At 49.1% G+C, this 26,412-nt stretch overlaps 3 protein-coding genes and 1 long non-coding RNA gene across 5 annotated transcripts in view; all 4 read left to right on the top strand.

Moving 5' to 3' along the window:
* Positions 1 to 1,262, top strand: part of LOC135816813 (uncharacterized) — a 1,620-nt gene extending 358 nt beyond the window's left edge. Inside the window, exon 1 of the mRNA XM_065329914.1 lies at positions 1 to 1,262. This exon is cut by the window's left edge and continues 358 nt beyond it. Within this exon, the coding sequence (XP_065185986.1) occupies positions 1 to 1,262 (1,262 nt within the window).
* A 975-nt stretch (positions 1,263 to 2,237) lies between these two features.
* LOC135816814 (uncharacterized) lies at positions 2,238 to 3,546 on the top strand. Its single transcript, XM_065329915.1, has 2 exons — positions 2,238 to 2,241; positions 2,603 to 3,546. Exons 1-2 carry the CDS (start codon positions 2,238 to 2,240, stop codon positions 3,544 to 3,546), a joined length of 948 nt encoding a protein of 315 aa, XP_065185987.1.
* Positions 3,547 to 4,576: 1,030 nt separating this feature from the next.
* LOC135817786 (DNA fragmentation factor subunit beta-like) overlaps positions 4,577 to 26,412 on the top strand; it is a 40,326-nt gene continuing 18,490 nt past the window's right edge. The window contains exons 1-4 of one of the 2 annotated variants that reach the window (XM_065331026.1): positions 4,577 to 5,124; positions 8,087 to 8,333; positions 10,811 to 10,920; positions 13,433 to 13,679. In XM_065331026.1, coding sequence (XP_065187098.1) covers positions 4,845 to 5,124; positions 8,087 to 8,333; positions 10,811 to 10,920; positions 13,433 to 13,679 — 884 coding nt within the window. In that variant the 5' untranslated portion in view covers positions 4,577 to 4,844. The remainder of the gene's footprint in view (positions 5,125 to 8,086; positions 8,334 to 10,810; positions 10,921 to 13,432; positions 13,680 to 26,412) is intronic. The other variant, XM_065331027.1, reaches the window with a different exon arrangement.
* On the top strand, positions 14,458 to 15,921 carry LOC135816626 (uncharacterized). Its single transcript, XR_010553419.1, has 2 exons — positions 14,458 to 14,974; positions 15,544 to 15,921. It is a non-coding gene; the product is annotated as an uncharacterized LOC135816626 (long non-coding RNA).

Below are 26,412 nucleotides of genomic sequence, written 5' to 3' on the forward strand. Positions count from 1 at the left end.
ACAGCGTCAATTCGTTCATTGACAGGCAGGCCTATCGTTTCTCCCTAATTACGATTGACACGATAGCAGACCACGTGCGCAGGACGGGCCTCGAAGCCCTCCTGTCAAAGGTGGACCTGAAGCACGCTTTCCGACTCTGCCCCGTGCACCCTGACGACTGGCCGCTCCTCGGCATGTTATGGAAGGGCAACTACTATTTCGACACTGTCCTGCCATTTGGCCTACGCTCCGCTCCCAGTCTGTTTAACTGCCTGGCTACCGCCCTAGAATGGATCCTCCGTAATAACTACAGTATCCCTGCCCTGGAGCACTATTTGGATGACTTCGTATCAGTGTCTCCAGCAGCCGAGTCTGTCGCGTCCTCTGCGGCCGCGACCCACAAAGCCACTATTCTGCAGGTCTTCGCAAAACTGGGTGTCCCAACAGCAGACGGCCCGGACAAAGTTGTTGGCCCCGCCACCTGCCTCACAGTGCTTGGCATCGACATTGATTCAGCGGCAGGGGAGCTGCGGCTCCCAGCCGAGAAGCTCCGTACATTGCGGCAACTCCTAGCAGCCTGGGCCACCTGGCCATCAGCGTCCAAACACGAACTCCAGTCCCTCGTTGGCCACCTGGCGTTCGCCGCCAAGGTCGTGCCAGCCGGTCGTACGTTCACTCGCCGCCTCATCAACCTGTGTTCCTCAGTCACCAGCCCTGCCGCGGCCGTCCGCCTCACCAGCGAGGCTCTTGCCGACATCAAATGGTGGCAGGATCTCCTCCCACTATGGAACGGAAAGGCCCTCCTACGCGACCCCGTATGGTCAAAGTCCCCGGACCTGGAATTGTTCACCGACGCGTCTGGCAGCGGTTTCGGCGGCTTTTACCAGGGTCGTTGGTTCGCGGGCACATGGTCAGCGGCGCAGCAGGCCCCACCGTACACGTCCATAATGTGGAGAGAGATGTGGCCCATCGCCATTGCCTGCCAACTCTGGGGCCCCCACTGGGCACAGAAGAAGATCCTCCTGCACTGCGATAATTCAGCAGTGTGCACTGCCTGGGAGTCCGGCACATGCCGACACGCCGGGGTCATGGCACTGATATGCAGCACCATGCAACTCACCGCTCGCCACAACTTCTGCCTGCTCGTCCGTCACATCGCCGGCGTCGACAACAGCATCGGAGACGCACTCTCCCGGGCCCAGTTCCAGCGCTTCCGCCGTCTGGTTCCCGACGCGGAGACTGCCCCATCGTCACTCGCCAGTGCCCAATCCGACAACAGATAGTCGCATCCGTCTGCAGCTGGCCAGGCGCCCCAGCCGCCAATTCAAGCTCCCAGCAATCCCAGCTACCACTGCGCGGGCTCGCCGTACGTCCGTAGTCCCCCCAGCCCAGCATCTCGCATCTCTGCTCTTTTCTTGTTGTTTTGTTTCCCCTACTCTACTAACCCACCTACAATTTCCGCTGTCAATGATTATCCATGCCCTCGCCGGGGCGAACCCTTCTTGGTCTATCTTACCACTCTGTGTGCTTAATGGGCTTATCCGGCCCCTTAGAACCCCCCCTTTTTCTTTTTGGGAGCAAAGGGGGGGGGACACCCCGCAGGCCCCGAGCCGGCGACCGCTGTACTCGGGGGCGCTCCATATGTACGCTATACGTGTGGCCCGCATGGCGCAAACAAAATATGGGCCAGGCACCGTGTTGCCATGCTACCGAGGCAAATTGTAGAGGGCGTTAAGCCTACCTAGCAGGTGTAGGTTTGTCTGTATACTAGGGGCACGGCTCCGTGAGCCTGACCTACTCGCTGTCTTGTGCTCTGCGTGTATATCCAGGCTCGCAAGCCGCGCGCATAACATCCCGCCGGATGTCCACCTCCCGCCGGAGGATCACCTACAGACACCACCGCCGCAAGCAACGGCTCCGCGAGCCAACGCTTCGCCGCCCGCTGTCTTTTAGTATTGTTCTGTGTGCCTATCCAGGGTCGCTAGCCCCGCTCGGATTACATCCCGCCAAACATATAACTCCCGCCGGAGAATTGCTTACAGACACTGCCGCTGCAAGCTGCGGCTCTGCCGAACCAAGGCTGCGCCGCCCGCTGTCTGTTGCTCTGTGTGTCTGTCCAGGGTCGCCAGCCCCGCTTGCATAACATCCCGCCGGATGTCCACCTCCCGCCGGAGGATCGTTTACCGCCACAAGCCACGGCTACGCAAGCCAACGCTTACGTGCCACCCCCATGCGTCCACCCGCAAGGCTAAGTACCTATGGGTTAGGCCAATAGCAGAGGCTCCCACCCCGCGGGGCTGGGGGGAGGGAGCTCTCGGGTCGTATTTGCATTAGCCCCACAGCATGGGGCGAACCTCGGCCAAACCAGTACCGGAACGCCCCGCCGAGGTCAGGGGGGAGATATTCCACTAGCATAACCCACGGGTCCCCTGCTTACAATCCGCAGCCATGCTGCCGGGCCAGTGCGTTCCGGGAAGCGGGCCGCTGTTCGGCGACCCGGCGCAGCACGCATACACCGCAGCTTGGCCGCCGTGCCACCCTGCCTGTTTAGGGAACATGCTCGTGTGCGGACGTATGCGTGTGTGCGTTTGTGTTGCATGCGCTTGTGCCTGTGTCCTCCTAGGCTCGCTAGCCGCCGCTCTCTCAGCGCGAGCAGAGCACCTGATTGCCAACTCAGTAGCCACTGGCACACAGCGCACGTACGCCCCAGGCTGGCGTGCATTCTTGGAGTTCATGGGTCGCATGCGCCGCGACGCACATCACCCAGATCAGAACGACGTCCTGCTGTTCGCTGCCGCAATGTCTCACTCAGTCAGCGCCAGCACTCTGAGAGTCTACCTGGCCGCGATCAAATACCACCTCCTCCGCATGGGAGGCCCGGTCGGGGTTACATCTTCTAACCGCATCACAGCCCTGCTCAAGGGCTTGGAGAGGGAGAGAGCGTCACTTCCCAGGCATCCGTCAGCACGCCCTCAGCGCCAAGCGATCACCGTCCACCAGTTGAAGGCTCTCCGCCAGTTCTTGGATCGGACCTTGTACTCCCCGGCAGACAGACTAATGCTATGGGCTGCTCTGACGACAGCCTTCCACGGCCTGCTGCGTGTGAGTGAGTACACGTCGCCGTCACCACACGGTCCCGGCGGCCTCAAGACGCTGAGGCGCGAACACCTCCGGCTAGCCCAGCAGGAGGCCTCTCTGCAGCTCCAGAGGACGAAGACGTCTCAATTAACAACAGGCGGGGAGGTAGCGCTGCATCGCTACGCTGACCCCGCACTATGTCCCGTCCGAGCCCTGCAGGCTTACGTTCGGTCCAGCAAATGGAGCAATGACAAGCAACCCCTATTCAAGTTTCAGGATGGTCGCCAGCTCACGCCAAACGACATCAATGCTGTCCTACACAAAGTGCTAGGTCCAAGCATCAGCAGCCATTCCTTACGCGCCGGGGGAGCCACACACATGGCGGATCGAGGCGCACCGGAGTATGCCCTGATGGCTGCAGGCCGCTGGTCCAGCGGGGCATATCACACGTACATTCGCAGGCCCGCAGGCATGCCACAGCACTACTAGAGCCTGCGTGTCGCAAGCCACTCGGTACCTTTATTGGAGGCACGGGTGCTGCCGATGGGCGCCGCATAGTGCACGCACATCGGCACCATTGAACTATTCATGTGTACTAAGATTTAGTGTTCCGCTGCCATAGCAACCTAGTAGTACACGTAGCCGTTCCGACGGCGCAGGACCCCGCGGGTCGCTTCTGCTGTCCTTGCCTCTCTGATGCGTGATATGTGTACATCATTTATAATCATGACCTCATACTGAGTACATGTACGTCATACTTGATTACCGATCACAGGCTCATGATTATTCATGCTGGAATAAACGCTTGCGACACCCCACAGGCTCGTCTCTCTTGTGTGGCATGAGGGTTAAATGTGGGTTTGCGTTGCGCAAACCGTAGTTAACCTACATGTCACAGGACCGCATCTCCCACATGGAGATGCCGTCCGCGGACACGCCAAAACCGGCTAAGTCTCATACGAGCTCCGCTAAAGTCGTACGCACTGCCGGGCTCCCGCGTGGGGCCCCACGCAAGCATTTGCAACCGCGACGCGCGTACGGCATGCCGTATAAGCCACCTATCAGCCTTGGGTGCAAGCTCACCCAAGGCCACCCTCGCAAGGCAGGAACAAGTAAAGACATTCACCAGTTGTTTGTTGTGCCTGCCCGCCGCAGAAATTGTTTCCCACCCTCCCGCACCATTTAAAAGGCAGGAGGCACGGGTGCTGCCCATGGGCGCCGCATAGTACACGCACATCGGCACCATTGAACTATTCATGTGTACTAAGATTTAGTGTTCCGCTGCCATAGCAACCTAGTAGTACACGTAGCCGTTCCGACGGCGCAGGACCCCGCGGGTCGCTTCTGCTGTCCTTGCCTCTCTGATGCGTGATATGTGTACTGTACATCATAATCATGACCTCATACTGAGTACATGTACGTCATACTTGATTACCGATCACAGGCTCATGATTATTCATGCTGGAATAAACGCTTGCGACACCCCACACTCCACAGGCTCGTCTCTCTTGTGTGGCATGAGGGTTTACTTAGTCTTTGTAGTTTGATCATTTTGATTGTTGGTAAACACTTGCGGCTAATTCTACTAAGTAAAATAGCTTGCACTGTAGGAGTAAGACCTAAGAAGTAATTAGTTTACCGGCCTTTCGGAAATAGAAGATCATTATTCGGATGCTTCAGTCCTTCAGTTGTATACAACTGGTAGGTGACAGAGCACCCCATTTCGCTCGAGCTGCGTGAACCGAACCGTAGTCCGCAGTACCGTAGACGTACTACTACTAGCCGCTATGCCTGGATCTGAAACTAACAGAAGACGCATATTGGGTTTTTGGCAGGAGCTGAGACGCCGATATGGGTGCGATTTTTCCGATGCCACCCTTGACGCGGTCCTGAAGAAAGAGTGTGAAGAGTTCAAAGTGGATCAAGATGGAGCAACCCTGCGAACACTATCGGACCATGAACTCATTGATAATGACGATCTCCTCCTTTCTGAAGGACTGAAGCATCCGAATAATGATCTTCTTCTATTTCCGAAAGGCCGGAATTTCGACGGTACACAAGAGACGGGTAAGCAGCAGCATTTGGCCTTGTCCAGATTACAGTACGTATCGCCAAGAGTACATAACCCCCCAGAGTGTGCAACGCCTGATCCAGCTCTGCATAGGGTCTTGGTCGAGCGGAATCGGATCTTTGCGTCATAATACCGTACACATCTGAGGGGAACCCGGGGAGTCGCGGGTACTCTTGGATCAAAAACAATGGTGCCCTGCCTCGAGACCGGCCTTGCGCTGGTGTGAAGTGTACGCATGACATCAGAAGATCCGATTCCGCTCGACCAAGACCCTACACAGAGCTGGATCGGCGTTGCACACTCTGGGGGGTTATGTACTCTTGGTATCGCCTATAAGTTTGGCGGCTATAGTAATATACCGGATATAGTGATCAATTTCTCAAATTCTTTTTCATTTGCCATAATTAAGTATACACAGTTATCGCGTATAGTAATAATCGTCCATAGTAATAATATCGCCTATAGTGATCAAATTCGTATTTCAAAAGACCTTTATTAGGCTGTGTTTACATGAGGCGTTTCAACCCGGGGTGAGTTCGACCCGGGTCAGATTTCAACCCGCCATGTACACAAAATGAATGGCGTGTTTACATGACGCATTGCGCTTGACCCGGGTTGAAATTTTGCCCCGGGTTGATTTCAACCCTCCCCAGATTTCAACCCGCCATGTACACAAAATGAATGGTGCGTTTACATGACGCATTGCGCTTGACCTGGGTTGAAATTTCGCCCCGGGTTGATTTCAACCCTCCCCTTGGCCGGGTTGATTTCAACCCTCCCCCAAGGGGAGGGTTGAAATCAACCCGGGTCAAAGATATCGTACTACGTACTTCTGTGCGTATCTCGCGCCAGGTTTAAACAGCACTGCACATGCAAATTTCGCGCGAAAGGATTCACATGACCATACAGGACTCTAGAAATGGGACTTTGGCGGCATATCAGTATTTGACCCGGGTCAACTGTCTTCATGTAAACGCTCACCTATTTAGTCTATCGTACAGACTTTCAACCCGGGTTGAACTCGCCCCGGGTTGAAATTTCTCATGTAAACACAGCCTTACATTATTTTTGCATCGATTATAGTGATTGATGTAAAATCAAGTGGTGTCAGAGAAGAACAGGGTGTTACTTCTTCGTGAAGAACTAACTTGTCCAGTGTTGTTTGGTGAGTTCTGCTTGTACAAGTTGCCAAATATGCCTCCATCGTGAGGAAATGCTGATGTTGTGTGACATGAGCTGTAGCCAGCTATGCAGTGCGTACATGTATGTGCACGGCGCCCTGAGTCGTTTGACACTCCACTCGCATACCTTGCATGCAGTATCGGTCATAGTGATATATCGCTTATAGTGATAAAATGCTCAAAATCAAACACCGACGCTATAGGCGATACTGACTGTATTATCACCAGCACACCACACCACTCTGTTATCGGCCCTCTTAAAAGTTGTGTTCATCACTGTTGAGGCTTCCGATGGAAAATAAAAGAATACTACTACTACTGCTACTGCTACTGCTACTGCTACTGCTACTGCTACTGCTACTGCTACTGCTACTGCTACTACTACTACTACACCACACCGTTGCGCTCTCTGGCCGACCTTAACACGTTGCCACAGCACACCATCAGCTAAACGACACTTCAGTTGGTACTCTGCTCCTTCAGACAGCAGCTGTTTCGATCATCAGGATCTCGCCAGCGAAGTAATTAGTTTAATGATAATGTAGAGTGGCTAACAGATAGTGAACCTCATCCAATATAGCCAAAATACTTTGTTTTGCTATAAAAGGGTGCATGAAGTTCACTATGTGCTGTGGCAATGTGTTGAGGTTGGCCGGAGAGCGCAACAGTATGGTGTGGTGGTTGATAATAGTACTGAAGGTAGGAGCTTATTTAATAAAGAAAGGCTAGTCCGATTTGTGTTGTCATCATAATCAAAAACACCGGGCTCACATCATGCTATTTTGCAGACATAGACCTGCACACTTGCACACTTTTTTCTCAATGCCAGAACATTCAATTTTTCAATCACGATCGGGGCATGGCAGAAAAGTAGAGTCGATGATGCGGTGCACTGCTGTCGTACAACCACCCTAGGATTCACCGTTACGGCTAAATGCAATCAATCAAGCTGCACGACGTACATCTTTACGAAAACTGCGAGTTCATGATCGTTGCAAAGGTTCTGTATTTTGAATTTCGAAATGTTTTCTGACTGTCGTGAGTGGAAATTTCCAGGTTCCTAATTTCACTTCGCAAGCTGTTTTGCAATCTGAAAAGTTCTTTCTGTCTTCTCACAACCTGTGCCATGTAGCTACAGTATTCACTGTGTGATTGCTATCTGCAAGTAAAATGGCGTCCACAGATCAATGCTTCTTTCCGTGCAACTTCCCCCGAAGGTTTGACTGCTCTGTCCACACTCGAACCCTGTGCATGCCTGTATATTCCAAAAATTTGAAACAGAGAACCTCTCTACGACCGTAGTCCCACAACTTTAGGACATTGAGAACAGGGGCGTCACACACGATACGACCAGTATAACCATGGTCGTACCGCTTTTCGTCCAGGATGGTCCACCCAGAGTACTTGTAGAGCGCTAGAACGTGCCCTGTTGGTCGAAAAACCCGATTTTCTTCCCCGAGGGGACTCCCGACCCCGGGCGTATCACTCCTCACTGCTCTGTAACGCCCCTGGAGAACTTCTTCTGATATGCTTTATTCCAAGGCTTGTGATATCCCTGAGGATGCAAAAAAAGACATAGACACAGAGTCAAGTAACTGGGGTATTCTCACATGACTGGAGTGTGAGCCCTGGATCATGGAACGTGTTTTACCTACGCCAGGATGTTGCGCGCTAGTACTAGTCAATTATAGTTAACATGCTTCCGATGGGCCTGGCGCCCGAATCGACGAATGTCATGTGATTGATGACGTTGCATGTGTTTTTTTTGTCCTTATAGTTGATGACATTCTCGAAACGATCGAGTCGAAGGTGGAGGAATTAAAAACATACTATCAGTCTGGACTGCAAATCGCAGTGCGCAAGATGCTTGATGAACACCGTAGTCTCTCCCCCAGCAACAGTGTTGCCTTAGCTGGCATTCAAGCCATGGTGACATGCAGAGCCCATAATCGACATCGTGATGAGCATCCCGAGTGGTTCAAGGATATTAAAAGTGATGTCAAGACCAAGGAAGAATGGATAAGGTGAGCAATACATGTACATGGAAATACATAATAGTGATACAATTGAATGTCCGTGGTACAACCTACTGTGTTGAGAAACACTACCAGCTTCGGTAATTTCCCTTGTGTCTAACCACCACCATGCATTAGATACCCCGATGGGGTGGCAGATGCAGCTCCTAGCGGCGAGGGTGAGGTCGAAAGTTTCACAACCAGTTCCCGACCCGATAAGGGAGCAAAACCTCGTCCATAGGTGCATCCGACAGAGTGTTTGCCTCACTCCAAGTCCTAGTACAATACTCAGTGACTGGTCAAAGCCACAGCGTAGCTAAATTCATTCACTGTGACATTGACGATATTCATCCGGGCAGTTTTGGGTACAGTAGAACCTCTCTTATCCCAGTACCTCAAGATCGGATGGTGCCTGCATCTCAGACTAGTCTCTAACTCAGGAATACCGACTACACCATAATGGGTACGATACGGCACTATCTTCAGTTCAGCTCACTGACCGAGATTGATCCCATTCGCAAGTACAGTAACATCTGGGGCTATGATTTTTTATTCCCGTAGCTATGCAAAAGACGTTACTTTTAAAAGTAACGTCTGGCACTAGCCAGGGTCCACACAGCTATAACTTGGTACGCCTGACGACGGCGTGCCTGGCGCTATCCCGTATATGTCCCGTACCGTACCATCAAAGATAGCTGGCCACCTTATTCAAATAGGGCTTTCAACTGCAAGATGATAACGAGAAGCAACTTGGAAGAATGTGTATGTATGCGAAGTGCATCGGGAAAATGCAACCAGGGCGATAGTGCGGGTTCGAAATTTGAACCCGCACTTCGAACTTCGAATCTCATGTTAGGCCAAGCCAAAGACTTCATGGTCATCCTTACTTTTTAAGAAAAAATGGGGAGGGAGGGCGGATTTGATTTGTATACTTCATGATCGTCCTAATTTTTTAAGAAAAAATGGGGAGGTAGGGCGGATTTGTATTTTTATCATTGTAAAAGACAGCTGGCCACCTTATTGAAATAGGGCTTTCCACTGCCGGATCATAAAGTGAAGCAACTTGGAAGAATGTGTATGTATGCGAAGTGTATTGGGTAAATGCATGCGCTAGTGCGGTTCGAATCCCATGGTAGGTCAAGCCAGGGAATACAATGTCATGTACTTCATGATCGTCCTGTTTTTCAGAAAGAAATGGGGAGGGTGGGCGTATCTATATTTTTACCATTGTGTTGCAAAAATGTTTCCAGCAGTTCGAATAACATGCATGATGACCAAGGCAAAAAAGCATAGCGAGGGCCCTGAGCTTTCAAGCTCTCTGGTTCAGTTGTGCAGTTCAGCTTACTGACACCACTAGGAGGACATTATACCCGTCTGCAGTGTGGCCGGTTGAGGGACATGCAGTGCACATACATGTACATCATTGAAGAGGGTCGACTGTATTAGTGGTGTGCGGCTACCAACCCTATACAAGAGCCTCGCATACTCACAGTGGCCTCGGGCAGATAACATGGATATTTGCGGCGGCAAGGACACCTTCACTCATTATTCGTGCACGTCAGGGTCACCAATTGTGGTGTTTTAAGTCGACCATGACGGCCACAATGGCCAACCAGACCACAACGAAGTTGGGGCCAAAAACGAAAGTTTATTTCTTTCCATCCAAATATATACAAAAGCAGCCATTTTTATGAAAAATGATTTTATGTGTACAAAACGCATATCCGAAAGCACTACACAGTACTATGGTGGCAATACATTGAAGACAGTTCCTCAACTACGGGGCTGCAATACGCCATGACATACTGTCACTAGGCTTCAATGCACCAAGCCACGGCTGCGCATGTACTTGAGAATAACCCCTTATAATAGGGTTAAAGAGGAAATTAAGGCAAAAATCAAAATTTCACCAGGTGTAGTCTTCGGGGTGCTAAGTCGAATGGTCGTGGTCCGAGGAAGCTGTCACCGCAAGCTGAACGACGGTCAACCCGCGCTACTGTTCGACCAGTTCGTTTCAAGGATTGACGTTCAGAACACACAGTTCATATAGACCTATTCTAGTCTGTGGAGTTTGAATGATATATTTTGGACTCTGTTGGATATTGTATATAATTATATAATTTATGGTGTATATATGGTGTATAGTGTATCATGAAATATTATGTCTCGGCAGTTGTGAGTTTTGAGATTGCATGTTGATATGTTTACTATTGCATAGTTCTAGATGCTTCGCCTCAACTAGTGAGGGGGAAATTGTCATGTCCTGGACATGGACCATATGTATGTAGTGCGCATGCTCGCACGTGAGCTGGGTCTTTTTCGGATATGGAGTTTGAGATGTACTGAAATCTGTAATGGCCTCGAGTGTGTGTGTGATCGAGTTGGATGAGTCTGAGTAGAACCCCCTGGGGTAGGACACAACACTTTCCCTTTGATTGTTGTACAAATGTAACAAAAATTGTGTTCAATGTTTTTGGACTTTGCAGTGTTCCGGTGCTCAGGAAACGATATCTTCAAAAAATGTGGTCATCGGCCTTCGCCGAGCTATCCCTGCCTGAAGATAAGGATATCCTAGACTGGGAACTGTCGAACATGGGTAAGCAGCAGCATTTGGCCTTGTCCAGATTACAGTACGTATCGCCTATAAGGTTGGCGGCTATAGTAATATACCGGATATAGTGATCAATTTCTCAAATTCTTTTTCATTTGCCATAATTAAGTATACACAGTTATCGCGTATAGTAATAATCGTCCATAGTAATAATATCGCCTATAGTGATCAAATTCATATTTCAAAAGACCTTTATTAGGCTGTGTTTACATGAGGCGTTTCAACCCGGGTTGAGTTCGACCCGGGTCAGATTTCAACCCGCCATGCACACAAAATGAAAATGAAAATGAATGGCGCGTTTACATGACGCATTGCGCTTGACCCGGGTTGAAATTTTGCCCCGGGTTGATTTCAACCCTCCCGCAAGGGGAGGGTTGAAATCAACCCGGATATCGTACTACGTACTTCTGTGCGTATCTCGCGCCAGGTTTGAACAGCACTGCACATGCAAATTTCGCGCGAAAGGATTCACGTGACCATCCAGGACTCTAGAAATGGGACTTTGGCGGCATATCAGTATTTGACCCGGGTCAACTGTCTTCATGTAAACGCTCACCTATTTAGTCTATCGTACAGACTTTCAACCCGGGTTGAACTCGCACCGGGTTGAAATTTCTCATGTAAACACAGCCTTACATTATTTTTGCATCGATTATAGTGATTGATGTAAAATCAAGTGGTGTCAGAGAAGAACAGGGTGTTACTTCTTCGTGAAGACCTAACTTGTCCAGTGTTGTTTGGTGAGTTCTGCTTGTACAAGTTGCCAAATATGCCTCCATCGTGAGGAAATGCTGATGTTGTGTGACATGAGCTGTAGCCAGCTATGCAGTGCGTACATGTATGTGCACGGCTCCCTGAGTCGTTTGACACCCCACTCGCATACATTGCATGCAGTATCGGTCATAGTGATATATCGCTTATAGTGATAAAATGCTCAAAATCAAACACCGACGCTATAGGCGATACTGACTGTATTATCAACCAGCACACCACACCACACCGTTGCGCTCTCTGGCCGACCTTAACACGTTGCCACAGCACACCATCAGCTAAACAACACTTCAGTTGGTACTCTGCTCCTTCAGACAGCAGCTGTTTCGATCATCAGGATCTCGCCAGCGAAGTAATTAGTTTAATGATAATGTAGAGTGGCTAACAGATAGTGAACCTCATCCAATATAGCCAAAATACTTTGTTTTGCTATAAAAGGGTGCTTGAAGTTCACTATGTGCTGTGGCAATGTGTTGAAGTTGGCCGGAGAGCGCAACAGTGTGGTGTGGTGGTTGATAATAGTACTGAAGGTAGGAGCTTATTTAATAAAGAAAGGCTAGTCCGATCTGTGTTGTCATCATAATCAAAAACACCGGGCTCACATCATGCTATTTTGCAGACATAGACCTGCACACTTGCACACTTTTTTCTCAATGCCAGAACATTCAATTTTTCAATCACGATCGGGGCATGACAGAAAAGTGGAGTCGATGATGCAGTGCACTGCTGTCGTACAACCAGCCTAGGATTCACCGTTACGGCTAAATGCAATCAATCAAGCTGCACGACGTACATCTTTACGAAAGCTGCGAGTTCATGATCGTTGCAAAGGTTCTGTATTTTCAATTTCGAAATGTTTTCTGACTGTCGTGAGTGGAAATTTCCAGGTTCCTAATTTCACTTCGCAAGCTGTTTTGCAATCCGAAAAGTTCTTTCTGTCTTCTCACAACCTGTGCCATGTAGCTACAGTACTCACTGTGTGATTACTATCTGCAAGTAAAATGGCGTCCACAGATCAATGCTTCTTTCCGTGCAACTTCCCCCGAAGGTTTGACTGCTCTGTCCACACTCGAACCCTGTGCATTCCTGTATATTCCAAAAATTTGAAACAGAGAACCTCTCTACGACCGTAGTCCCACAACTTTAGGACATTGAGAACATTGGCGTCACACACGATACGACCAGTATAACCATGGTCGTACCGCTTTTCGTCCAGGATGGTCCACCCAGAGTACTTGTAGAGCGCTAGAACATGCCCTGTTGGTCGAAAACCCCGATTTTCTTCCCCGAGGGGACTCCCGACCCCGGGCGTATCACTCCTCACTGCTCTGTAACGCCCCTGGAGAACTTCTTCTGATATGCTTTATTCCAAGGCTTGTGATATCCCTGAGGATGCATAAAAAGGCAGTAGAATAACTGGAATGTGAACCGTGAACTTTTTCTATTAGTTTAACTTGGTCAAACTTTTACATGCGACACATCAACCTGGTCTGGCCCTTACGTGCCAAAATTCATGTCTCGGGCATAGACACAGAGTCAAGTAACTGGGGTATTCTCACATGACTGGAGTGTGAGCCCTGGATCATGGAACGTGTTTTACCTACGCCAGGATGTTGCGCGCTAGTACTAGTCAATTATAGTTAACATGCTTCCGATGGGCCTGGCGCCCGAATCGACGAATGTCATGTGATTGATGACGTTGCATGTGTTTTTTTTGTCCTTATAGTTGATGACATTCTCGAAACGATCGAGTCGAAGGCGGAGGAATTAAAAACATACTTTCAGTCTGGAATGCAAATCGCAGTGGGCAAGGTGCTTGATGAACGCCGTTGTCTCTCCCCCAGCAACAGTGTCGCCTTAGCTGGCATTCAAACCGTGGTGACATGCAACGCCCATTTTTCAAGTCGTGCTGAGCATCCCGATTGGTTCCTGCATCTTAAAGATAGTGTCAAGACCAAGGAAGCATGGATGAGGTGAGCAATACATGTACATGGAAATACATAATAGTGATACAATTCAATGTCCGTGGTACAACCTGCTGTGTTGAGAAACACTACCAACTTCGGTAATTTCCCTTGCGTCTAACCACCACCATGCATTAGATACCCCGATGGGGTGGCAGATGCAGCGCCTAGCGGCGAGGGTGAGGTCGAAAGTTTCACAACCAGTTCCCGACCCGATAAGGGAGCAAAACCTCGTCCATAGGTGCATCCGACAGAGTGTTTGCCTCACTCCAAGTCCTAGTACAATACTCAGTGACTGGTCAAAGCCACAGCGTAGCTAAATTCATTCACTGTGACATTGACGATATTCATCCGGGCAGTTTTGGGTACAGTAGAACCTCTCTTATCCCAGTACCTCGGGATCGGATGGTGCCTGCATCTCAGACTAGTCTCTAACTCAGGAATACCGACTACACCATAATGGGTACGATACGGCACTATCTTCAGTTCAGCTCACTGACCGAGATTGATCCCATTCGCAAGTACAGTAACATCTGGGGCTATGATTTTTTATTCCCGTAGCTATGCAAAAGACGTTACTTTTAAAGGGGAACTCCGGTCCAAAATCACCCCCATTTTTTATTGCGGAATCCATTAGAGTATGTCGTAAGTGGTAGAATGGCGAAAACCGGAAGCTTCTACGACAAGGATAACATACCTAAATTACCAATTGCAATTTTCCATATTTGGCACGAGGGGGCCCCCGCCCGCCCTGTGACGTAAAACGTTCTCAGTGACCTCCAAATTTTTTTATTCAAATGGTAGACCTGCAGAAATTTTGAAAAAGGTATTCACTGTTTTTTCTTCAATCAATAACCCTTGTACTAGTATTCATTCGATCATCATGTTGGAGGAAGAGGAGACCACAGGAGGTGTGGAGGTGGACGCCACTTCGGATTCAACAACACCGAGGCCTTTTAGGTTCGAGCCGAAGCGCGCATCAGCGTCTGCGAAACTGTCTACAAGTAATATTTCTGAGACTACAAAACAGATGAACGTGAAGAGAACGCTTTGGTTGCAAGTGCTCGCGTGAGAAGCACTGCTTGATGCCGTTGCGGACAATGCAGCATGATCTGGAGCGAGGTCGAGTCGACTTGTTGCTGGGAGGTTCCTGCAGCTTTCAGTAAACGCGGCGAGCAGGAAGGGCTGCAGTGCTTCACGCAGCACTCAGAGTTTGCTGTTGTTTGCCTGCAAAAATCAGTGCTCGAGGTGGCATTGCTTTCCTTCGAAGAATTTCGGGCAAGGTGTGGACCGTGGTCAAACAGGTGAGGATTCACTGAATCGGTTTCATTATTTCCTTTCTTTCCATGTTTCATGTACCGGTACAAAGTAGATGGGAAGTGTTGTGCAATGATTTTCTCTCTCTTATTTGGCTGCAGACAGATGGAATAGTGCTCCATCTGATATCCGCACTGCTGCATCGCCATCCCTATTTCGCCATGCATTACTTTCATTCTTAGGGTACCCCGTAAGAAGACCTTGAGTCTGTGGGGATTGCCCTATCAAAATATGAATAAATAATAATAATTTTGTGTACAGTATTCAAATTCACCAACTTCCATCACACAATCATGAAGTTCTATTGCACCCATGCCAATATAATTATACTGGTACAACGATGTCTTTCATTCATACTATTCCTAGCACTGTAAGTGTTTCAACTGTGTGTAAAAGTGATGTAAATTTGAAAAAAGGCCAAAGTGTCTTTAGTATAGTAGCCCATAGAAATATTAACTCGAATCCGAAACTATTTACACTGAAACTATTTTCTTTTACACAATCATGAAGACACTCGTGGTATGTGTATCTACATCTCTCCAACTGTTTTGTGCAGGATTTGGAGACACGTGGCGTATAGACAATACACATGGTTCACCCATGGATACTTTGGACGCAAGCAGCGGCGTGTGATACCGTCTTGCGTGGTATCGAAGATAAAGCAGCTGTACCAGAAGCCAATGCAGACGCGCACTGGGGCTTTGAGGAAGCAGTTGGACATGATGATGATGATGATGATGATAATGCTTCTTGGCCTGGTTGACGTTCACATAATCATTGGTACATGTGCATGTGCATGCAGAATGTAGAAAACAGTTGACAGACACGATTTATAACTATTCTTGACTCGGGCAATATTTGTGTTTTCGGGTGGGCGCATGCTTTGCACCAATGCAGCTGCACGAACAATCTGGTAAAGTTGACAGATACAATGGCACAAGACTGTACTGTGTTCGGGAGCATGGGGTTGTGCCGGTGCCGTGTGCCGTTGCGAATGCCGAGAATGGTTGTATGCACATCGTTCAACAGGTCCTTCAAGAAGTTGCAGGACATTGTCGTGCAGCTTCTTGGCCACTTTGTGCTCTTGGTGTATTCCAGCCTGTACCTGAGCACACCCTCCTTGGTTTTGGCGTGCGCTCTCCCTATATTGGCATTGTGGGACAGACATGCCGACTGTACCCGTGCTCTCATGCCATTGTACGAAAAGTGGACACGTTTTGGTGCCCACTTCAGTATGACAGCATGGAAAATTTCCAGACTACAAATCATACTGTACCTTGTATTTGTGGCAGTGTAGCTGCAACCGGAAAGTAACGCAATGGAAACTTACAGATAAAGAGAACCGAAATAACACACATGATAACGTTCCATGTACATTACATCAATTCTCGACTTCACTGACTAGGATTTTGAGTAGAGGACTTTGAGTAGGACTGTAGTCGTTTAGAGCTACGTTCTGGACGGCACAAAATCATGCCGTTCACTTACCTCATCGTGCTCACGTTCCTGGAAGTAAATCGAAGATGGTCTGCTTTTGCTGGCAGCAGAGGTAGAGGAGCTACTAACTATTAGTATGACATTCATCGCCAAGTTTCAGGATGGCAGAGACCCTGGCTTCAAGCGTCGCTGCTGCTTCTGCTTATAGCCACCAATGCTTTGTGCAAACTCTTGTTGGAAATCTCTTTCATAGCACATCTCAGTGAAATGCTCAGTGCAGACACGATTATTTTTCGTCGGAGAAAAATCCTTCCAACATACTCTTCATAGCCAAGCTGTCGTCAGGTTCGCGTCAGCCAGAGGAAAGCCATGCTACGACAGCCCGCAGGCGCCTCTTTCTTCGTGACATTGTTGCATCCAGAGACGCAGCAGCGAGTCGTGACAATAAATCGGGCATGGCACAGAACAACAAGCACTTCAACAATGGCCAAGGGCTTTTCATTCTTGCTTCAATTATTTGAAAATTTCATCTGAGTGGACCGGGCTGAGAACGTTTTACGTCACAGGGCGGGCGGGGGCCCCCTCGTGCCAAATATGGAAAATTGCAATTGGTAATTTAGGTATGTTATCCTTGTCGTAGAAGCTTCCGGTTTTCGCCATTCTACCACTTACGACATACTCTAATGGATTCCGCAATAAAAAATGGGGGTGATTTTGGACCGGAGTTCCCCTTTAAAAGTAACGTCTGGCACTAGCCAGGGTCCACACAGCTATCCCGTATATGTCCCGTACCATACCATCAAAGATAGCTGGCCACCTTATTCAAATAGGGCTTTCAACTGCAAGATGATAACGAGAAGCAACTTGGAAGAATGTGTATGTATGCGAAGTGCATCGGGAAAATGCAACCAGGGCGATAGTGCGGGTTCGAAATTTGAACCCGCACTTCGAACTTCGAATCTCATGTTAGGCCAAGCCAAAGACTTCCTGGTCATCCTTACTTTTTAAGAAAAAAATGGGGAGGGAGGGCGGATTTGATTTGTATACTTCATGATCGTCCTAATTTTTTAAGAAAAAATGGGGAGGTAGGGCGGATTTGTATTTTTATCATTGTAAAAGACAGCTGGCCACCTTATTGAAATAGGGCTTTCCACTGCCGGATCATAATGTAGGAAATGCTCATTTCGCTAGAAAGTTCAAGAATCTATTTATTCATTTATTTCTTATTTGTCTGAAGTCACTAACTAACTTACATTAAAATTACAGTCTTCTCAGATATTTATTTACCGGTTTTCATTCCGTTTGGCTATTGCAGACGCTCGTTTGTAGTGTGCGTCTCATACTACGTAACTGTTTCTGCGTACCGGTAACTTCTTCAGCGGACACAGATACGTGTAACGTGTGCACGTATAACTTGTTCTACATACGCGCGCACCCCTTTGTGTGCGCATGCTCAGTCCTTTTTTGCTATGCTCTTGTAAAATGAAATCATTCTTGTTTTCGAGTTATCTGTCGTCCATTGCTTGGACTTCTTTGAAGCGAATAATTATTGAAAGGAAGAGTCAAGATGTATTCTCTTGTTGGAATAATGAGCATGAGCCTGATGTCAGTGATGAGGATATAAATTTAGTTAATCCTCCAGTTCCCACGGAATTCGTATGTTGAGAATTTCGTACATGGTCCTTCGAGCTTCAACACGAGCCCGAGAAATTTGATTTGTGATTATGGCCGAGACGGAGTCTGAGGATCAGCCAAAGACGACAACAGTGTCGGTCCAACGGTTAGTTCGATTGCGTGGAGCACATCGGTCAGCTGCCTCCAAATTGGTATCTAGAATCGATGATTTTGTGGAGAGGATTTCCTTTGTTACGAGGAGCTCACCCGAGTGGCAAGGGGAAGATCTCAGCGTAAATGATAGAGAGGATTGTGCCTTGGACCTGAAGAAACTCCGGGAGAAAGTGGATTTGCTTGGGCGCTTGGACTCCCAAATGTTGGACGCCATCGAGGACGACGACATTGAATCTGAAATTTGTGATGCAGCGGATTATCTTATGAAGTACGAGTCCCGCATCGGCAGGGCTACGCGAGCCATTTCAGATGCAAGTCAACTGTTGGAGAATATCGCCAGTGTACGGGCTTCCTAATCCTCACAGCCAAAGTCAGAGTCACTGTCACCCGTTTCCGGAAAGGATGAGTGCTGCACAACAAGCAAGGCCAAGGGCAATCTGGACAGTCGGGAACCAGCTCCAGATGAGACTGGTGAGGATTCGCCAGTTGTCGCCCCGTGTGTCTCGCGTTCCAGTGTAGTATCTAGTACGAGTGCCAGTAGTGGAAGCAGCTTCCACCACCGGATGAAGCTGCCCAAGCTCGAGATTCCTAAGTTCAGCGGTGACATCCGAGCTTGGTCCTCGTTTTGGGACATGTTTGGGTCGGCCATTGATGGCAATGACACCCTGGATGACATTGATAAGTTCAACTACCTAAAGTCCTTGGTAGTGGGAGAGGCACGAGAGGCAATTGCCGGATTTGCCCTGACAGGAGCCAACTACAGGGCTGCAGTTGACGTCCTCAAGCAACGATTCGGCAACGTCCAGGTCATTGTCGCCAGCCACATGGAGGGCCTCTTGAATGTTGCTTCTGTCACCAGCGAGGATGATGTAACTGGCCTCAGGAAGCTATACACCACCGTTGAGACACACATTCGTAGTTTACAGTCCCTCGGGATGAGTCGCGAGTCTTATGGATCCCTGTTGACGTCTGTTTTGATGTCCCGATTACCCGCAGAGTTCCGGCTCATTGTCACCCGCAAGATTGTCGGGACTGAGCAGCATTGGGAGATCGGTGAGCTGCTATCGGCTGTCCACCTGGAGCTGTGTGCCAGGGAGCGAGCGGCACCGGCAGCTAAGCCAACCATCCCGATAGCCCAACTCAGAAAGTCCGCACCAGCCACAACGTCAACACTCTACACTGGTGCGCCTGAGCAACTGAAGTGCTTCTTTTGCAATGGTAGTCACACTGCCGGGAGATGCGTAACAGTGACGAATGTTGCCACCCGTAGACAGATCTTGAGGAAGCAAGGCAGGTGCTTCCGATGCCTCAAACGCAATCACATGGCAAAGACCTGTCCGAATGCATACTCTTGTGTCAAGTGTGGTGGGAGCCACAACGTAGCCATATGTAGTGGCGAGAGGCAGCAGAAGGCAGAGGTGAACACGCAGGCTGTTGCCGCGAATGCTTCCGTGGACCCTCGCAGACAGGAATCGGTATTGCTACAGACCGCCAAGGCCGTGGCTTATAATGTCACACAGTCCGATCGCAGCGCCGCTATCCGACTGTTGATGGACGGCGGCAGCCAACGGACGTATGTTACGAGCGCTCTCCGTGACGCTTTGCAACTGCCGGTCCTGGATCAACGTAAGGTCATCATCAAGGCGTTCGGCCAGGACAACACAACGTCCCAAGTAGTTGATGTAGTTCAACTTGGAATCCGAGTCCCCGACGGCGAGGACATCACGGTACAAGCCTATGCTGTGCCGCTATTGTGTGACCCGATTACTGGCCAATCCGTGCACACGTCAGTGGAGTGCTGTAGTCACCTCGATGGATTGGCGCTAGCCGACACCAGATATGACACAGGTACTCGATCAGTGGATCTGCTAATCGGCGCGGACCTCTACTGGACTATTGCAACGGGTAACATCATCCGAGGTGCCGACGGACCTGTGGCCATTGAGACAGAGCTAGGGTGGGTCCTATCCGGTCCAGCCACCGTACTTCCCACGCCAGAAGATACCAGTGCACTGGCCACGCACGTCTTCTCCGTCGAGGAAGAGACATCTGACGGACAGGAAATCAGCGCTAGTAGCATGCCCGAGGAGTGCCGTGCAGAGATGAGCAGAAGAAAAATGGAAGTCGTCGACAACTCAGCCGCCTTACTGACAACGACACATCCATCGTCAGACATCGGACTGGTCATCGACTGTACCCGCTTCAGCAATTACAACCGACTTCTGAGAGTGACAGCTACAGTGCTGAAGGCCGTACAGCGCTTCAAGTCTAAACGGCAAGAGAGTGAGAGCGAACTCACGGCTGGAGATTTAGATCTCGCCGAGAAGCTGTGGATCAACCATCTTCAACTTGCGCTCCCGTCTCATCAGCACTACAAGTCTTGGCAGGCAGAATTCGGTCTGTTTGTGGACAACGGTCTCATCCGCTGCGGTGGCCGACTCCAGAACTCTGATTTGCCTCTGACAACCAAGCACCCGTACCTTCTGCCGAAGGATCACCACGTGACTGACCTGATTGTTAATGAGTGCCATGCCCGAGTGATGCATGGTGGGGTCAAGGCCACACTAACGGAGTTTCGCGCACGTTTCTGGCTCGTGAAGGGACGTCAACGGATACGTCAAATTATTCACAGCTGCAGAACTTGTCGTCGCCACGACTCGAAGCCATACACAGGACCCAAAGCACCTCCGCTACCAAGATTCCGGGTAGAGCAGACTACTCCATTCAGCTACGTGGGAGTTGACTATGCCGGACCACTACACATCCGGAGCGCCATTACTTGAAGAGACCAGTCCAGCGCCTCTATCCCGTAGAGTTGTCTAACAGTCAGCAGGTTGACGTTGAGCAGCATGAAGACGCTCCAGCACGCCGACCAAGATCGCAGAGACGCGCAGCTGCTCACGCAAATGAGATGAGACAAGCGCTGATCACTAATAACTGCATTTAATTTGGGTCTACTCACAATTGTCCATAACTGGCCAATTGGGGGGAGTGTAGGAAATGCTCATTTCGCTAGAAAGTTCAAGAATCTATTTATTCATTTATTTCTTATTTGTCTGAAGTCACTAACTAACTTACATTAAAATTACAGTCTTCTCAGATATTTATTTACCGGTTTTCATTCCGTTTGGCTATTGCAGACGCTCGTTTGTAGTGTGCGTCTCATACTACGTAACTGTTTCTGCGTACCGGTAACTTCTTCAGCGGACACAGATACGTGTAACGTGTGCACGTATAACTTGTTCTACATACGCGCGCACCCCTTTGTGTGCGCATGCTGTTCCTTTTTTGCTATGCTCTTGTAAAATGAAATCATTCTTGTTTTCGAGTTATCTGTCGTCCATTGCTTGGACTTCTTTGGAGCGAATAATTATTGAAAGGAAGAGTCAAGATGTATTCTCTTGTTGGAATAATGAGCATGAGCCTGATGTCAGTGATGAGGATATAAATTTAGTTAATCCTCCAGTTCCCACGGAATTCGTATGTTGAGAATTTCGTACACATAAGGTGAAGCAACTTGGAAGAATGTGTATGTATGCGAAGTGTATTGGGTAAATGCATGCGCTAGTGCGATTCGAATCCCATGGTAGGTCAAGCCAGGGAATACAATGTCATGTACTTCATGATCGTCCTGTTTTTCAGAAAGAAATGGGGAGGGTGGGCGTATCTATATTTTTACCATTGTATTGCAAAAATGTTTCCAGCAGTTCGAATAACATGCATGATGACCAAGGCAAAAAAGCATAGCGAGGGCCCTGAGCTTTCAAGCTCTCTGGTTCAGTTGTGCAGTTCAGCTTACTGACACCACTAGGAGGACATTATACCCGTCTGCAGTGTGGCAGGTTGAGGGACATGCAGTGCACATACATGTACATCATTGAAGAGGGTCGACTGTATTAGTGGTGTGCGGCTACCAACCCTATACAAGAGCCTCGCATACTCAGTGGCCTCGGGCAGATAACATGGATATTTACGGCGGCAAGGACACCTTCACTCATTATTCGTGCACGTCAGGGTCACCAATTGTGGTGTTTTAAAGGGGAAGTTAAGGCAAAAATTAAAATTTCACCAGTTGTAGTCTTCGGGGTGCTGAGTCGAATGGTCGTTGTCCGAGGAAGCTGAGACGCTCCCTTCCTACTTGAATCCCAATCGAACTCGCGCACTTCCACCGAAACCGGGTGACTGCGCCCTACTAGATGGGGATTTGTATGCAAAATGTCACTAAAAGCGCCATTTCGTTCTTATAAAAGCATGGATGACCGCGATTGGCCCATATGTTGTAGTCTTTTGGACGCTGAGTCGACTGGTTTTGGTCCGAAAAGGCTGCGATGCAGCGTTCCTCCTTTATTCCCAATCGAACGTGGTTGAACAAGCGGTCACGTGCTCCTGCGTACGCCAGTCACCTGGTCACCGTGCCTGCAGGGTACAACTTACTAGCCTGTTTGACCTTTTTTGGGTGCAGTCCTGTCACTCGAGTTGAACTCCAGTTGAACCTTGGTGTGAAAGTTGTCGCCTGCTGGCGTGGTGACCAGGTGATTTGGGCACCCAGGAGCACGTGACCGCTTCTTCAACCATGTTCGATTGGGAATAAAGGAGGAACGCTGTATCGCAGCCTTTTTGGACCAAAACCAGTCGACTCAGCGTCCAAAAGACTACAACATATGGGCCAATCGCGGTCATCCATGCTTTTATAAGAACGAAATGGCGCTTTTAGTGACATTTTGCATACAAATCCCCATCTAGTAGGGCGCATTCACCCAATTTCGGTGGAAGTGCGCGAGTTCGATTGGGATTCAAGTAGGAAGGGAGCGTCTCAGCTTTCTCGGACCAAGACCATTCATTCGACTCAGCACCCCGAAGACTACACAACTGGTGAAATTTTGATTTTTGCCTTAACTTCCCCTTTAAAGGGATCTCACCGGGTACTTGTTAGCTCGCTCGCCAGAAACTCGGTTCGTGTGCGCGGCGAGCTCGTTTGCACTAACGAGCACCGTATATGGTACGACATACACAATACAGTATAGTCAGTGCATGTAGTGAACTCTCCTTTCGCAAGGCTACTTGCAATCTTTGCAAAAACGGTCTATTCATACGACGGCTGCTCAACAAAGGCACTGAAAAGACACCTCGACGCCAAACACCCGTCTGAAGTGAAGCCGGTCAAAAGCAACAGCAACCCCAGGGCGAGCGGTGAAAATTCGAGGCATTTATCAATTTGAAAAAAAAGTCAAAAAATCATCTTTGCCACATCAGTGAAACTTGTTAGAGGGGAAATATACCACGTGTGACTGCTTAAAACCTGGTTTAGTTGGTGGACTCCAACGCATAACTTGTGCTCCACCGTTTTCCTTCAAGTGTTTCCATTTTAATATAACCTAAAATCAAATGTTCACCAGTTGTAGTCTTCTGCGTGCTGAGTCGAATGCTCTTGGTCCGAGGAAGCTGCGACACTCCGTTCTTCCTTTATGCCCAATCGAACTCGCCACTTCTACCGAAACTGGGTGACTGTGCCCTACTAGATGGGAATTCGTATGCAAAATGTCACCGTAAAGGCATAATTTCATTCTGATAAAAGCACGTCTGACAGCGATCGGCCCATATGTTGTAGTCTTTTGGACGCTGTGTCGACTGGTTTTGGTCCGAAAAGGCTGCGATACAGCGTCTGGCTCTTATTCCCGATCGAACACGGCTGAGTAAGCAGTCACGTGCTCATGCGTACACCAGTCACCTGGTCACCGTGCCCGCAGGCTACTACTTATAGCCTGTTTGGGCGAGTTTTTGTCACTCGATTTGAACTTTTGAGTTGAACCTTGGTGTGAAAGTTGTGGCATGCAGGCACGATGACCAGACGACTGGTGTACGCACGAGCACGTGACCGCTTATTCAACCGTGTTCGATTGGGAATATGGGCTGAACACGGCATCGCAGCCCGTTTTCGAACCAAAACCAGTCGACCCAGCGTCCAAAGGACTACAACATATGGGCCAATCGCGGTCATCCGTGCTTTTATAAGAACAGAATGGCGCTTTTAGTGACATTTTGCATACAAATCCCCATCTAGTAGGGCGCAGTTACCCAGTTTCGGTGGAAGCGGCGAGTTCGATTGGAAATCCAAGAGGAAGGGAGTGTCTCAGCTTCCTCGGACCAAGACCATTTGAATCAGCACCCCTAAGACTACAACTGGCGAACATTTGATTTTAGGGTATACTTCCCCTTTAACTTGCTCCATAGCTCGCTCGTTAGTGGAGCTGTTGGCTCATTTGTTATAGATACACTAGTTTCAAAACTACCTTATTATCATCGGCAGCCCTTCTCTCTCCAGTCATAGATGGCAGCATTTTTTAAGGATAGACTCAGATGGGGAGCCAAGGATTAATTTATGGTACAGAAAAGGACCAAGGAACTACAAGTTTAAACTATGGTGTCCGCAAACAGCATTTCTTGGCATCCAAGACGTGCTAAAGCTGATAGCCAGTTAGTTGTAGAACGTCAGTACCGTTGGTCAGTGTCCTGCAATGCTATGTCGCAGAAGCTGATTGTTAAAGGGGTCCGAAATATACCCTAAAATCAAATTTTCACCAGTTGTAGTCTTCGAGGTGCTAAGTCGAATGGTCTTGGTCCAAGGAAGCTGAGACGCTCCCTTCCTCCTTTATTCCCAATCGAACTCGCACACTTCCCCCGAAACTGGGTGATTGCGCCCTACTAGATGGGGATTAACATTCTACTCCCCATGCTAGTGTCATGACCCGGATCAGACTCGTCGTGAAAGCGACCATGCATTGAGTTCAGCAGCCAAAAGCTGGGCTCCGAAATATTCTAGAGTTCTGTAAGAACCATGATTAGTCCTACGAAGGATTTGGCACTTTCGTTAGTTGAGCAATCATGGCTTACAACTCGTGGCCTCGAGTCACAAGTGTTGTCGTACGGCGGCTACACCTTCAGTACAAGTCGTCAGCATTGTACTCACTACACTGTTGAGCTTGAGGGGACCCTGCTTAGTCCTGCAAGGGAGCTGATACCTTTGTTAGTCGAGCAAGCATGGCACCTCTTCTCGCGTCGTACGACGTAAAGGGTCCTGCAAGTGCTTCGCGCACTGCGGACTCCGTTATCCCTTTTTGGGAGAGGTCACGGCTTGACCGTGCAGCGCCCTACGGGGTAATGAGAGGGAAGAGCCTACGGGGCAGAAGATGAAGGGTGACCCAATCAAGACACCGTACGAAGGCGGCGCGCTCTAGCTGCGGCAACATCCGTCAGCGTACTCCAGGCTCCGTCGCACGATCGCCGTACGAATAACCTCGGACTTCACTGATAGTTGTACTTCTGTCATGTAATGTGGGTGAGCGAGCTCCCCGAAGCTATACTAATATTTCCTACTAATTATTATATCACAATTATACTATAACCAAAATCACATAAAAGCCGCCTTCTTCCAACTAATAAAAGTATCTTTTTGATCGCTCCCCTTCAACCTTCGACTACCTTGTGTGAGCCGGAAAACAGGTGTGAGCTAGCAACTTGGATGGCGACTATATTGGTCGTCTACCTGGGTAGCCACTAGACTGATCTAAGCCTAGTCACAAACCCGCCAAGCGCGGCCATGACACTAGAGTATAGAGTAGACACACACGCGTGCAGTACGCGACACACCAAAAGACAAGAGAGTGAGTTTGGAAGAATGGGAATGTCGGGCAGAGTAGCTGGCCTCAATTGAGTGCGCGTTAACGAATCGTGTGGTCGGCCTACCGAGGGCAGGAGCTGTATATGACCAAGTAGGTCGGCCTGCGCTGAGCAGGAGCGGTTTGTGACCCATGCGAGTTGGTGGGTCGGCCTGCGTTGAGCAGGAGCGGTTTATGACCCATGCGAGTTTAATAGTAGTGCGCGAGAGGCCAGTTACGGAGGAGTGCCCGCATCCATGTGTTTCAAAATATATGGAGTGGAGTGTAAGAGTAAGAAATGGGATGAGGAGGGTGGGTCAGAATTTGAAAGCTGACTGCAGGCAAGGAAACTGGAAAGACAGCAAGCTCTGTTGTGCGCACAGGAAATCTGCGCATGCGCAGAGCGTGGGCATGTGATTTCTATGATGCACAGCAGTATGTAGAGAGAGCAAGATCGTGCACACACGTAAGGAGGGTTATGCAACCCGTTATAAAGGCCAACAGCGAAGCAATGATACGTGACTGTTGACAACGGTTAACTCCTA

The sequence above is a fragment of the Sycon ciliatum genome, chromosome 5 (assembly GCF_964019385.1).
Source record: "Sycon ciliatum chromosome 5, ocSycCili1.1, whole genome shotgun sequence".
Lineage (NCBI taxonomy): Eukaryota > Metazoa > Porifera > Calcarea > Leucosolenida > Sycettidae > Sycon > Sycon ciliatum.